The sequence below is a fragment of the Epinephelus fuscoguttatus genome, linkage group LG4 (genome assembly GCF_011397635.1).
Source record: "Epinephelus fuscoguttatus linkage group LG4, E.fuscoguttatus.final_Chr_v1".
NCBI classification, from domain to species: Eukaryota; Metazoa; Chordata; class Actinopteri; order Perciformes; family Serranidae; genus Epinephelus; species Epinephelus fuscoguttatus.
In genome coordinates, this window is record NC_064755.1 from 28,158,242 (window position 1) to 28,172,170 (window position 13,929).

Genomic DNA, 13,929 nt, shown 5'->3' on the forward strand with positions numbered 1-13,929 from the left:
TCACACCCATTTAAAAAGACTAAGTAATACACACAACAATGCTACAGCACTATCAGGTGGGTGATGGGCCATTATGGGTCATACACATAGTGGTTGGGACACCATGGTTCATAACACAAACTGACTCTGTTGGTTGTCTGCTCCGGTGCTGTCGCTGGGTCTCTATAAACATATAAAAAAACAATAACAAAAATAAATTATTACACAAATTATGTGGAATGGTGGAAATGATGGCGATGATGGATATCTCTGCGACGGATGAGACATGACACTAGCTTGGAGAGTAAAGAAAATGTGCTCCATTAGTTCGTCATGGTAAACGACAGGTTTACCATGTGTTTCCCATGCTTAGCCAAGGCATCAGACAACGATGTACTGTCTGTGTGCAGAGGTTAGATTCTTGAGTCGGTTAATAAACATGCCCAGTCATGCTGCATTTTACAGGTTGATGTACAGTAGTTCGGTCATTGTCATGCGTTTGTATACTTTGCGTCATGCTCTCACAGTCACCTCGTTTTTTTTTTAAGGCTCTCTTTGACCGGGTAAACGGAGGGTCAAACAGCGGTTCAAAGCACTAGCTGTGAGCTAGTGGGAAAGGAAAGATGTATGTATGCATGTGCTGTTGAATAAAAACGGAGTCTAAACGCTCGTTGTGTATAAAATTTATTTCATGCAAGGACTTATATTTACATATTTTTATTTGAATACTTTTCTGTTGCATAAATGGAAAATACATGCATTTACCTTTCCCCAAGTAGACCCACATCCCATGCGGTGTCGTATTGTACTTTTTTTTCACTTGAATTGCATGAGCATATAATTCACCTGCATCTCTTCACATCAAATCTTCACAAGGTTTTTTTTTCTTAAATATATAACGTCCATAAATTACCACAAGAGACATGACTCGAAATGTAAAACTCTGCTCATTCAGAATAAAAACAAAACTTAGATGACTTGCTATACTTATATCTTCCTCTAGAAATTGACATTTCTGATTGGTCAACATAAAATTTGTTAAAGTGCCCTGAAAGAATTGTGCATAATTATTGGGACAGCATCAATACATGTAACAGTAACAGTATCGATGTTTTAAATCAATAGACATACATGCTGCCAAAGTCATCCTGACATCTCTGGTAACTCGATATATTTTGGCTCTGTAGAGTTGCCTGGTCCCCTTTAATAATTTGTGCTTTATCATACAAAAATTCTTGAGATGGGGACTGTAAAGTCAGTGTTTTTTTTACCGCTATTAAATCCTTAAATCCTAGTGTGTGTTGGATGGTGTAACAATAGTAACCAATTTACTGTGACTAAGGGTACAAGGGTGGTGCAAAAAGGTACAAGATGCACCGTATAAAATAAAGCTTTCGTTACACTGTTATGAGCATGTTATAAAGTGTATTGATGCTACACTGGGAGCACTTATGTAATATCATGTCAATTTATTACTCGCTTTTACTTTGCCTCGCCAGGTATGAAGGCACCTTTGTTTTATAATTCATGAGTCTCGCCTTAATTTAGGCACAGCAGCAGAAATAGAAGTCGCTGCAGACTACGGATACTGTTGAAAAACTAGAACTACCAGTAAATATATTTGTATAAAAACTATTTATGCTCATAACAGCATTAGTTGGCTTTATGACAGATCGTTCAAGTCAAATCACGCTATTTTAGTCGGAGGCCCCAGTCAAATGAATACAAGAAAATAAGTATATGAATTTGGGGAAAGGCAAAGAATGGCGGCTACATAAAAATCTCTGCTATGACTGAGTCTCTTGTAAAGCTGTCTCAAAATGCATAAAAATGACAAAGCTTTAGAAGCTTTTGAAAGAAAAAACTTTTTTTTCTTACAGGTACTGCGATACAGTTAGCTTCTTGTTGAACATAATTTCTCATGCAGTTCATGCAAATGAACAAAACAGTTTTAGTTCTGTTGACATTAAAATGTATTCATCACTAGTATCATAGGAATTGTCATCATCTCCATATTGCATTGGACATCATGAACATCGCGTTCATTTATTTATTTTTTTTTCTTTTAATGGCCACTCAGATAACATTGAGCCTCGTCTGGATTGCACTTTCAGAATGATAACGTCTCTACTTTGCAACGTACAAAGCACTTAAGAGGAGTTCCCTTAACAGCTGGCAATGGTACCTTTTGGATATGTTTCAGAGCCACGTATTGTTAATGTCCAGCATATTATTAGCAGGGGTTACATCTTATGAAAGTTTCTTTCACAAAATTGTAAAAAGCAGATGAGATAAAAGTTACTGGCAGAAGAGTATGCGAGATCAAAAGCAACAGAGCAACAGGCAATGATGTAAACACAGGGAAAGAGTGGGTTTAGCCTGAACAGTGCTTTGTCTGCAACTGAGGTGACCCATGCAGAGTGGCATGTGCCAATGTTGTCTAGTCTAGGATATGATGACACACCCAAGGAGAACACTTGGGTAAGCTTGAGTATTAGACACAGTTAAGATACAGTTTTCCAGAAAAATAATGAAAGAAAAATGAAAGAAAACAAAAAAAGCAAGAGTGAAGGCAAGTGTAAAAGCAAAATTTGACAGGTAAGATAAGAAGGAGGAGTGTGGACTGGCCTTCCAATGGCATTGTGTCTGCTACTCAACCATGCTACATAATGGATGGGATGGGAGAATGTGAGTGCTGCATTAGACAAGGTGGGCTGCAGGGCAGGGCGGACACTGAGGACACTCCAGAGGCATCCCCGCTCATGCCAGACATGCTGTTAAGGCTCCAAGGCTTTTCATAACCTTCAGTTGAAAAACAGAGAACGTTCTGAGTACACTGCAGCACTGAATCCATGACAAGACTGTTTTTGGCTGTTTTCCTCACTGGTAATACTACACCTGTTGCTTTCTTGTTTTTGTCTCCAAAGAAACAGGTCAACACAGACTTGAGACAGATTATTATTCTCCATGCATTGAGTGCATCAGGAGTACAACAGCATGCACCGGGTGGTACTGGAATGGTTTGGAGTATAACACTATAAAAGACTTGAAAAGGTAGGCACCTCAGGCAGGGAATGTGTTTTCAGCTACAGGTTGAATTTCATACTGTAGGCCATTTATTGGTAGTGTGCTGGCTGCACTCACAGACCGACGTGACTTACTTAGAGGAATGTTTGGTGGATAAATACTAAATAAACACAAAGGCTTTAACCCTGGTATTAAAGTGTAAAAATCAGTAAATTAGAATTTGGCTCTAAATATCATTAATAATAATGTTTAGCCTTCCTCCATTTGTGTTGTGCTCCTTCACCATACTGATAGCACCCATCAGCAAGACACTTCATGCACCATTATGGTCAAGAGCAATGTACTCATAAATCAGGATCCTGCATGGTATTTATCATTAAAACACATATACATACATGGTACACACATAGCACATAAATACTTTCTTAGGCATGTAAGACAACACATTCTAGATCATATCGAAAATAGCTTTCTTACTGGTAAATAAATAGGGGTATTACATTATGCATGGTATCAAAAAATATATTATGTAGATGTGGACAATTATTGACATTTGTGGTGATTGTGCTTGGCCTTAACAGATGTTTGTGTGACTTGAAATATATTTACAATTCCAAAAGGGATGATTGAGAAGAAGCAGCTGCTGTGAAAGTGTGTAATAAGAGGTTTGTTGTTGTGTTTGTGTGTGTATGTGTGCGTGTGTGTGTGTGTGCCTGTGGAAACACTGAGGCGTAACACTCAGCAAAGAGAAGGAAAAAAGGAGCGTGTCCTGTCTACGGTCTACAGGGTGTCAGTGTCTTACAGGGGCCTGTGATTGGCTGTTACTGTACGTACCCCTCCTCACTCTGCCCCCTGTGTGGTTGGGGCGTTCAGCAGTGGTGACCAGGAAGCAGGGCCGCTCTCTGTCGCTGGGGCTGAAGATTTCCTCCGGAGATATGGCCTGGTCTATATGAGGGCAATCTTCGTTGGCCAGCGCTGCGTTAGCTGCCTCACCGTTTAGCTTGGAATCTTGGGAGAAAACAATGAAGAAAAGAAAAAACAAACAAAGGAAACGTGGTTCAAATGCGATGAAGCGGCTTCTGTGCAACTTAATTGTGGAACAAATTGCCAGATGCTGAAACCTGAAACACTGCTGACCACTTTCAAATCCAAGCACCATTGTTTGAATTAATTTTAAAGGAATACTTTACCCACAAATGACCATCTGTTTATGAATTAATTATGCTGTGTTACCAAAAATTCATGGAGAAAAATCTGTAAACAGCGAATGTATTGATTTATTGACTAGGGACCTTGTTTAACAACAGTAAAACTATATCAAAACATCCTTTTACAAACAGTTACACAACTTCTACAGAATAATCCAAGTCTCATTTATCCAGTTGTGTGCTCGGTATTTCCATAACACATATATCTTCACTAAAAACCATGAGTATCAGGGTCTGGCTTTAAAGCATAAACTGTAAAAAATAACTGACATAGCTATCGTGATGTCACACATTGGTTTGAAGCCTCATGTCTGGCATTACGGCCATCGCCATCTTGGATTTTTGAAGCCAGAGGTCACCATATGTGGGCGAGAGGCTGGTGCTGTGGAGGAGCGAGGGGTGGATCTGACTGAGAAGCCAAGAACACTGTTGCCAGACAGCCTGTCACTCAAAGCGGCCTGCCCTTAATTATGCATACATGTAGGCCTACATGAAAAATGGCTGCATTATATAAAAATTCACCCTCCACACAGTTGTCATGAATGTCAAAATTAAATATAGACACCGAATCTGTTTTTGTAGCAGGCTGTAAACATGTTTATTTCTACTGTAAATTCTGGCATTGTAACATGGGTGTCTTTGGGGATTGACTGACGCCTGGAACCAGCCTCAAGCAGCTGTTCAAAGAACTGCAGTTTTTGGCACCTCCATTGTGGCTTCACTTCTCAGCCCTAGAGGTTGCCATTTGGTAAATATTCAACAGATTGATTTAGGCTGAGATTTAGTTGGAGACTATACTGTTTTGCAGTAGCCTCCCAATCCATCTTGCATCAGCTATCAATCAGTAGTAACTGTCACTAACAAGCATCATCAGTTTTTGGCATTTGCATGTTGGCCTCATTTTTCAGTCCTGCAGGTTGCCGCTTGTTTTAAATAGAGCACAGTCAAGTTTCACTTTCATTTCAGTTTTAATTTGTTAAGTTTAATAGTGAAACAGCGTGTTTGTTAAGTACTGAGCGTACAACTGGATAAATGAGATCCGCACAAACTGTGTGAGAGACAGTAAGCAGGTGTTTTAGTGTAGTTTTGCAGTTGTTAAACATGGTCCCCAATCATTCAATAAATCAATATGTTTGCCATTTTCTGTGGAAGCATTTGATAAAAATAGTTTTCTTCACGAATTCAAGGTAACACCACATGACTAACTGACATTCAAATGGTCATTTTGTGGGTAAAGTTTGTCTTTTCTGTTGTTTTTATTGTTTTACTCTGTGTGCTTTTTTCTGTTATCCTTTATTGTTTTTATTCTATGTGCTTTTGATTGCTTGTGTTTTTACCTGTGTAATCTGTAAAGCACATTGAGTTGCCTTTGGGTATGAAATGTGCTGTGTAAATAAATTTGCCTTGCCTTTCATATAGGCAGGTTTTTTTTTTCTTTTTTTTCAGAATTAAGCACCACATTTTTTAATATATCTTCAGTTTTCACGTTCTACCACCTGGATACACACAGGGATTACCTCGTATAATAATACTGAGTGTATCACTGCTGTCTAATGTTTGCTTTGCACTCTGTTCTGTATGTTATTGAGTACAAACTGTATCAAACATCAGCTTATCTTTGCATTAATGCCACCAGAGGAACTCAAGAGAAAATCAGCTGATCCCAGCATCTATTTATATGTTGTTTAAGATATACTATGCAGGATTTTCCTTAAAAACAATCATCACTTATGAGCCACTAGAAATGTTAAGGACATTCATGAGTGTTTTCCCCCACAGCGCTCAGGTGAGGGTGGGGCTTTGTGAAAAGGTAGAGACCAGGTTCCAGACCTAAAGCAGCAGGCATCCAAGAGATACAGTGCTGAAAAAACAGAAAAAAAGTGAGGCAAAACACCAAACAAATGAATCTGTGGCTGGCCTTTACTGTTACTTTTGCTGGTGAGCCTGTTTACAGACATTAACGGACAATCCTGCATAGTATACCTTTAACATCAGGAATACATGGTGATTACAGGCTCTCAGTTAGTCTTAAGAGAGAGGAGGAGTGAACCGCTGCATTAAGAAGTGCAAAATCAATATCAAGATTACTCACGGTCTGCCTCAATCTCTCTATTCTCCTATCCAGAGCAGAAGATGCTCTTCATCACATATTTTATTGATTGTTTTCGGCGGGAAACTCATTTGTTTAATCTCATGCCTGAATCATCAGCTGATTGAAGTGTGGGAACAGACAAACAATGAAACCGCTGAGTAGCGATGTGGCTGCTTCAGGAGGACAGAGAAGTGATGAGACGACAGTATATCAGAGAACACATCATCTTTGTTCCTTACCTTGAAACTTTATCTCGAAAACGTCGTCATTGGGGATGGGGCTTGGCTGTTGGGAGCTGATGCTTGACTTACAGAAGTTTGGAGAACCTGGTTGGGGTGCCCGAGGGATATGCCTGTTCTTTTTCTTTGGTAGTTTCTGTTTTGCCATGGCCAGAGAGTAATACATTCCAAAGTTGTTGACAATCACAGGGACGGGCATGGCGATGGTCAGCACACCTGCCAGAGCGCATAGGGCTCCGACCAGCATACCGGAGGTTGTCTGCGGGTACATGTCTCCATAACCAAGGGTTGTCATGGTCACCACAGCCCACCAGAATCCAATCGGGATGTTCTTGAAGTGTGTGTGCTCGCTGGCTCGAGGGTCATTGGGGTTAGCTCCAATCCGTTCAGCGTAGTAGATCATAGTAGCAAAGATGAGGACACCGAGGGCAAGGAAGATGATGAGGAGCAGGAACTCGTTGGTGCTGGCCCTCAACGTGTGACCCAGCACCCTCAGTCCCACAAAGTGACGCGTCAGCTTGAAGATACGCAGGATCCGCACAAAGCGGACGACTCTGAGGAAGCCCAGCACGTCCTTAGCTGCCTTGGAGGAGAGCCCGCTTAGGCCGACCTCTAGGTAGAAGGGCAGGATGGCCACAAAGTCAATGATGTTCAGGGCATTCCGAATGAAGTCACATTTATTCGGGCAGAAAGTTATTCGCATTAGAAATTCAAAAGTGAACCACACCACGCAAACGCCTTCGATGTAGGTGAGGTAGAGCGCAGTCTCAGTCTCCTGGTAGGTGTGCTCCACTGTGATGTTGTCCACCACCTCCACCTCAGTACGGTTGATGATGGGGTTGAAGGCCTCATGGGTCTCCAGACAGAAGGTGGTGATGGACACCAGAATAAAGAACAGCGAGGCCAGAGCCACCCACTGGACAGGAAATGTATTTAGGGTGCAGCACAAGAAATAGAGGGGAGAGAGGAGGGGGGAAGAAGGACAAAGAGAAGCACAGTAATTCATGCAATGTAATCAAGCTCAACGCCCAGCAGCCATTCTTAGCACGTCACAATGCAATTCAATCTATTATCAGAGACAATGCCGTCTGGTTTGACAGTGACAGTGGCATTGACACACTCTCTCGCTCCCCCCTCCCCCTCCCTCTCCCTGCACTCTATGTGTCTTGATTCAGAAGTGTCACAGTAAAAGGGACAATCAATGCAAGCGTGCCGCTCTCGCTTCTGCCCCCCTCCGCTGTATCTCAAGGTCATGGCATTTTCAAGGGCATGCTACATTAGAATTACTAAGAGCCAGCAGCAGCAGCAGGAGATGGGACATTAACCCACATGACTAAAATTAGCGGGGGCTCTTCCCTTCAGCGCTATCACTACGGTACAGTAGGTCTTCCCTACACAAGGTCATACTATCCAGATGATCAACTCTTGGGAATCGTAGTGAGCTGAGAGGCTTGCTGAGCTGATGACAGACTTATATGAGGAACCTATATTTCCCTTAATGGTGAATGTGTACTTTAGCCTTCATTCTGTATTGATTAGAGGATCAGATTTCTTCACATTTAGGCTCTGATATTCCTGATGCATACGACATGGGTGGAACAGATACAGTATTCTCTCCTGGGTATTGATTGCAACGCTGTCCTCATGTTATCCTGCCCTGATCATGCTATACTGGTTTACAGTATGCACGCTGTAGCTGGAGTGGAAAAACTGCCGTATCTTAAATGGGAATCGGAGGTCAATAGATCAGAGTTGCTGGACAAAGATTCAGACAGTTAGAGTGGATAGCTACTTAATCATCCTATGAATCACAAAAATTGGATCAATAGCAGTTTGTTCATGCATGACGATGTCTTTATAAGAGTAAGTGAGTCTCTGTAGTGCTGCTTAAACTAATGCACAGCGTTGTTAAGTTGCTGCGAGGAGGTTAGTTGGAGTGGGGCATGTCTGGGCACGAGGGCGTCTTACATATATTCCACTGAGCAAAGGAAACACTGCGTCTTAGTCAGTCAGGTCCATTCACAGTTTGTCACGCAGCACAAGATGGAAAACAGGCCCTCATCACAACATCTCATCACTGGCAATTCATTGCATTGTGCTGAGGAAATCACTGTTGCTTATGAATGTCTGTTTCCCATCTATGTTTTTATAGCGGTCCGGAGGGAACCTGTGCGTTAGCAGAGACTTCAGCACGGCAACCTTCTTGCTGTCAGCAGGGCTGTCCTCTTTGTTCAGAGAGACAACTCACTCTGCGCAAAGAGGACACACACCAGATTATGAAGATGATGAAGGTTAAGATGGCATTTGAATTTTAAGACTTTAACCTGGCATGTGAATAGCTTTGTGTTCTTTAAAATTATTTTTAAAATAAAAAAATGTCCATATTTAAAATACTAATAGAGTGAAGACTAAAAGAACACTTGATATATTAATGCAGTCACACTCAAAATTACTAGAATAAGTACCTTTGTGAGGCTAATAATGCTCATCTTTGCTGGTACACTGTGAGAGAGATTGTGTGTCAGTTTTTGAGGCATTAGCACAGTGTATGTGGTGCTGTTGTATTGGATTGCATAATATTGTTGTTTTGTCCACCCCCTCTACAGTATGTACTGTACAAAATAACAAGTACAACCTAGAATATAATACAATCCAATTCAACCACATTGAAAAGTACGACCTTAAATAACAACAGATTGGAATAAACAGCAGAGGCTGAATTACCAACTGGGCAAAGTGGACAACTGGGGCTGGGACCCCGGACCATTATGGGTCCCAAGAGACGCAGACTGATTGTCAGCAAATATGTTCTTATTTAATTAATTGCTGATTGTTTCGGAGCATCATGTCTGCCTGTATCTAAATTTATATGTTGCGTATTCCTGAATTAGTTTAGTGAAATTACCTAAGACAGATAACACACCACTGGGGGCATCCGTGAGTCAGCTGTCAACACCTAACCCGAGTGCTGGCATTGTCCATTTAAGTAAAATTTGTATGTTTCATGTGTAGTGGATATGAAATGTTGTGTTTCTTTGCGTTAAAATGTTATGTTGTGACAGCGATGTGGTTAATATGTGGTTAGGTTTAGGCACAAAAACTATTTGGTTAGGGTTAGGAACCCCCCCCCCCCCCCCAAAAAAAAAAGCTCTTGAGATGTCCCGCTTTTATCAGCACAAACAGGGCTTGACATGTCACAATCTCTCATTAAATAATACTCTTTTTTCATTACAAACACAGCTGGAAATGTCTCGTTAAAAAATACCTGTTATTGTCATTTCAAACATGGCTGGAAACGTCCCAAGTTGTCATTAAAATCCCCACTTTTGTTATTTGTTGGTCTTTAACAGTGTCTGCTGCTGTTTGCTGCTAGGCAGCCGTCTCACCTAGGTGTCACGCCATCCACCATCCCTTTTCTGATGAGAAACTCAGCTCATACACATGTAATCTGAACTACGTCACTTTAGAAATATTGATGTGACATGTATGAACTGTATAAATGTAACATATCCATGCTTTGCACAAGTGTATAATGCCAATGATTTGTTCTGTTGACTGGGCTGCAACACCTCAATTATGCAGTATGAACAAATGTTTAATATTTTAGGTTCACTGACAGTAGAGCTGAAATAATGAGTCACTTACTTGAACAGAAAGTTAATCAGCAACAACAGTTTGGGTCATTTTTTATGGAGTTATTACTGTGGTTTTTTTTTAGTTTTCTATGATTGTAGACTGCATCTCTTTGGTTTTTGGATTTGTTGACAGACAAAACAAGGTGTTTGAATATGTCAACATGGGCTTTAGAAAGTCGTGATTATTTAGTTAATCTAAAAGCAAGCACTTTGGCTGACCGTGACAGGTCTTTTAAATGTGCTAAATAAATAAAAGTTAACTTGAACTAAAAAATTATAATCAGATATCTCAATAATGAAAATAATTCTAATTTGCAGTGCCCTTGTCATTTTGTCAGCCTGTGTACAACAGTGAGCAAGAGAACTGTAAAATAAACATCACCATCACTGCCAGCACGCTTCAGTGTGATAAAGCTTCATTGTTATACTTTCATGCCTCCTGACACACTGCCTCACTCAGCCCTCTGAACATCCCACCCCTCAAACTGTTAAACAAACGCTGCCTCTGATGTAGCCGCCTCTTACAGTAAATTGTGTCTTTGTGGCAGTTAGGGAACAGTGTGGGCTGAAAGGGAGGGCAACAGGCGAAGATTGTTTGTTCCTTATTGGCTAATTCTCACTGTTACTGGCGCACCCCAGGCCTACTGTGATACGCAGTGACAAGGGTTTTCCACTGATGTATCCACTGTGAATAGAGTCTGTAATTAACTCTGAGGATCTCTTCTAATTAATCTTCTTGCCAGTCTTGGTGGAGTTCTGTCAATCTTTGCTCTGCTTTGTCTTGCTCACTGTTAAATGTGGGTCACATCTAAGGATTTCTCTGCTTTGGGAAATATCCCTACGTGCAGAAAGTGAAATCTGAAAGAAGTCTGTGTGTGTGTTGGTTAAAGCATTTCCACTAATGCTTGCTGTAAGAGTGAGAACATGTCAATACAGTTTACACTTGCTGGATGGGGCCTGGTAACTAATTAGACCAATCAGTGCTACAGCTGTTAAACCAGCGGGCAGCACAGCGGTCTTTGCAGGGGACAGTGGTCCAAAAAACACACACAAAAAAAAAAAAAAATCACAAGGTGTAATGTCATTTCATTGTCACCATCAAGAGGCTTTACGCCCAGATGGAAAAGTGCCCATAACGATGACCAAAAATGTCACCTCAAACAGCAACCCAATTTTTTGTCTGGAAGTCTGCCACTAAAGTCCTGGTGGTGCCAAAGATCTGCTTTCCTAATGTGCATCTGACCTATTTAAACTCAGAGCCAGGCTGCTCAGGGATTCTTGTGCCCTGGAAATATCAATCCAAAGACCAGTGAGAGCCACAATCACTCTTTATCTTCTCCTGCCAGATAGAGGAGGGTGGGAGTGATGATTTGCATGTAAATGATTTTTGACAGATGAGGTCTTTGGCTGATTTTTCCGCCCCTCCTTCTCTGGACAGTCACATCCCTGCTGTGGAGACCCCTGGGAGGGCAATTTCAAGGTCATCAAAAGCCTCTTTAAACCTCCCATGGCCATCAATCTTTGTTTCACCACCAAGGGACAAACACATTCACAACTGAGCTCTTGCATGCAGCTGTTGAACATTTTGTGTGTTGTTTTAAGTAAGGATATGCCTGTGATAACTCCTGATGTGGTTTTCAGATCTTAAGTTCAATAAGGAGAACAAACATCTTAGACTTAAAAGCAACTCACCCTTGCATATTTAGAGGAGTAAGGGTCCTCAAACAGAGCCCAAACATGTTTCTGCCACCGGCTCCACAGGCTTCCACTCCTGGCATCATGAGTGTCTGCCTGCGCCAGCCTCCTTGTCATTTCATCCACATCATCCTCGGCAGTATGCTCCAGCTCTGGCTCCGCATCATCGCTCCCCAGGTCTAACAGGCCCCCCCCGCCGAAACTATCAAGGGCCTCCTCTGCCTCCCGGTGCTGGCGATAGGTCATCCAGCAGCATGGCTCCACGTCTGTCTCATCAATGCCCCAGAAGGCCAGTTCCTCCTCATAGAGGGGCCCGCAGACATCAGCCGGGCAGTGCAGTTTACCTGTCCTGTAGTAATTAAGGATATGTGCAAACACGCCAGGGTGGCGGTCGAAGAAAAATTCCTCGATCTTGGCATCATAGTCAAAGTGGTTGGGTGCATCAGGCTCGGCCAACCAGGACAAACGGGTGCCAGGTAGAGTGCGCAGGGTGCTGCGGTATGTCTGATGTCTGATCCCTCCCACGTTTATCACAATGCGATCCTTGTCGTCGCTCAGGCCCATTGCGTCCCTTAGGCATTTCTCCAATAAGTTCCCTTCATCGCAAAGGTAAGTCTAGGCGCCCCTGTGCAACCATGCACAGCACTGATCACACTGAAGCAAACAATTACATAAAGGCAGCAGCGCGCAAAACAACCTGTCGTCTCTCACCAACTATGAAAGAAATCGGGGCTGTTGGACACGCATCAGGCTACATTCACTCTAAATAAACCCTGCGTTTCCTACGAGCACCTGTCATGCAACTGGAGGATCATAAACGCTTATAGCTGCCAGACTCACTGGAGGGTATAGAATCGAAATCCAAAATGATTGCAGCCAATGGCATCACATTAAGAATGGACGTCACATCGTCTGTAAATCCAAGATGTCGAGATAAAAGCACAAACGCTGACAAATTCCCCCCCGCCAGGAGAGCAAATCCAGCTCATCGGACTCCCCAAGTTGCGGTAATTGATCGGATCAGTCCTGAGCAGGTTTATGACTTTCACAGCAAGGTGACTGCGGTGGTGCTGAGCGGACAGCGCCTGTCCGGCAGCTCCTGATGGAGACTCGGCGCTGTTTTCAGTCCCTCCTCTGTTGCTGCCTACAGACTCACCTCCTTCACACCGACGCTCAGCCCGCTCCCTCTCTGCGTGTAACGACACACCGCCGCGGTACACCAGCTCTTTGTCTCAGCGCAGAGATGCTCTCCTGCATGGGAACTTTCCTTCACGCATTGCTCAGAAGGAGAAACACCCACAAAATGCTCTTATTTCTGTGCTGTGTGGTGAAGCAAAACAGAAAAATGAGAGATGAGAGGGTGACAAACCTCCTCTCAAAAAAAAACGCCCAAACTGCCTGTTATTCACACCGTGCCCAGCTCTCCTCTCAGATCACATGGAGCATGCCCAGTGGACCCTGCATCTGTTAAAACCCGCTGTCAAGCCCTCTAATTAAAGCTGTTGAAATTGTCATCGCTGCCCAAATTTTGTCACTTGGAGGGTTTATGGTCGGTCAGCTGCTGTAGCAGTCAGGAGGGACTCTTCATGCACAGCTGGCTGGAGAAGGAGTGACCCTGGAGCCATGAACGCGCAGATCCGCCCATGCCATCAAAGAGAGACTGATCATATTACCTTCTGATAGCCTCGTGATTTACTGATGTGAGACTCAGACTGTTGTTGACAGGCTGCATGTGTGTGTCCCCTCACTGACTGTGGAGATATTTGTAAAACAAAGAGCTGAGAGGGTTTTTTTCTTATTTTGCGCAACTCTTATGTGCTGCACTTGTGTGTAATAATAATTAGCCTCCACCTGTGTTTTCATGTGCCAGCAGAGGGCGCGATTGCTCACTGCAAAGAGGTGCCTCTTTGGTCCCTTTCATTTTGTGTTTGTTAATTAACGCGAGATCTTAAAAACGTGTCAACCGATTAAATACATGGGAAACTGGGCCATGATATAAAGGATAAGTGCTTACTTTTTAGTGTGGATTGATGATTTTTTTTTTCAACATTTTC

At 42.5% G+C, this 13,929-nt stretch overlaps 1 protein-coding gene across 3 annotated transcripts; it reads right to left on the minus strand.

Moving 5' to 3' along the window:
• Positions 1–20: 20 nt before the first annotated feature.
• kcnc1b (potassium voltage-gated channel, Shaw-related subfamily, member 1b) lies at positions 21–13,619 on the minus strand. 3 transcript variants are annotated; one of them, XM_049573211.1, is made up of 4 exons: positions 11,873–13,611; positions 6,546–7,461; positions 3,841–4,014; positions 21–2,781 (listed from the first exon to the last, which is right to left on the minus strand). In XM_049573211.1, the coding sequence occupies exons 1-4, from the start codon at positions 12,437–12,439 to the stop codon at positions 2,642–2,644; spliced, it is 1,797 nt and encodes a 598-aa protein (XP_049429168.1). In that variant the 5' UTR covers positions 12,440–13,611; the 3' UTR covers positions 21–2,641. The 3 variants fall into 3 exon arrangements, with proteins under 3 accessions (XP_049429168.1, XP_049429170.1, XP_049429169.1); XM_049573212.1 differs by having other exon boundaries at positions 27–162; positions 11,873–13,612; XM_049573213.1 differs by lacking the exon at positions 3,841–4,014 and having other exon boundaries at positions 21–2,862; positions 6,609–7,461; positions 11,873–13,619.
• Between the last annotated feature and the right edge of the window lie 310 nt (positions 13,620–13,929).

Coding starts and splice junctions, on each gene's coding strand:
- kcnc1b (XM_049573211.1), bottom strand. CDS start 12,439: ATGGGCCTGAGCGACGACAAGGATCGCATTGTGATAAACGTGGGAGGG. Junction 4,015..6,545: donor TTTCGAGATAAAGTTTCAAG/GTAAGGAACAAA, acceptor TTTTCTCCCAAG/ATTCCAAGCTAAACGGTGAG. Junction 2,782..3,840: donor AGGGGGCAGAGTGAGGAGGG/GTACGTACAGTA, acceptor TTTCAACTGAAG/GTTATGAAAAGCCTTGGAGC.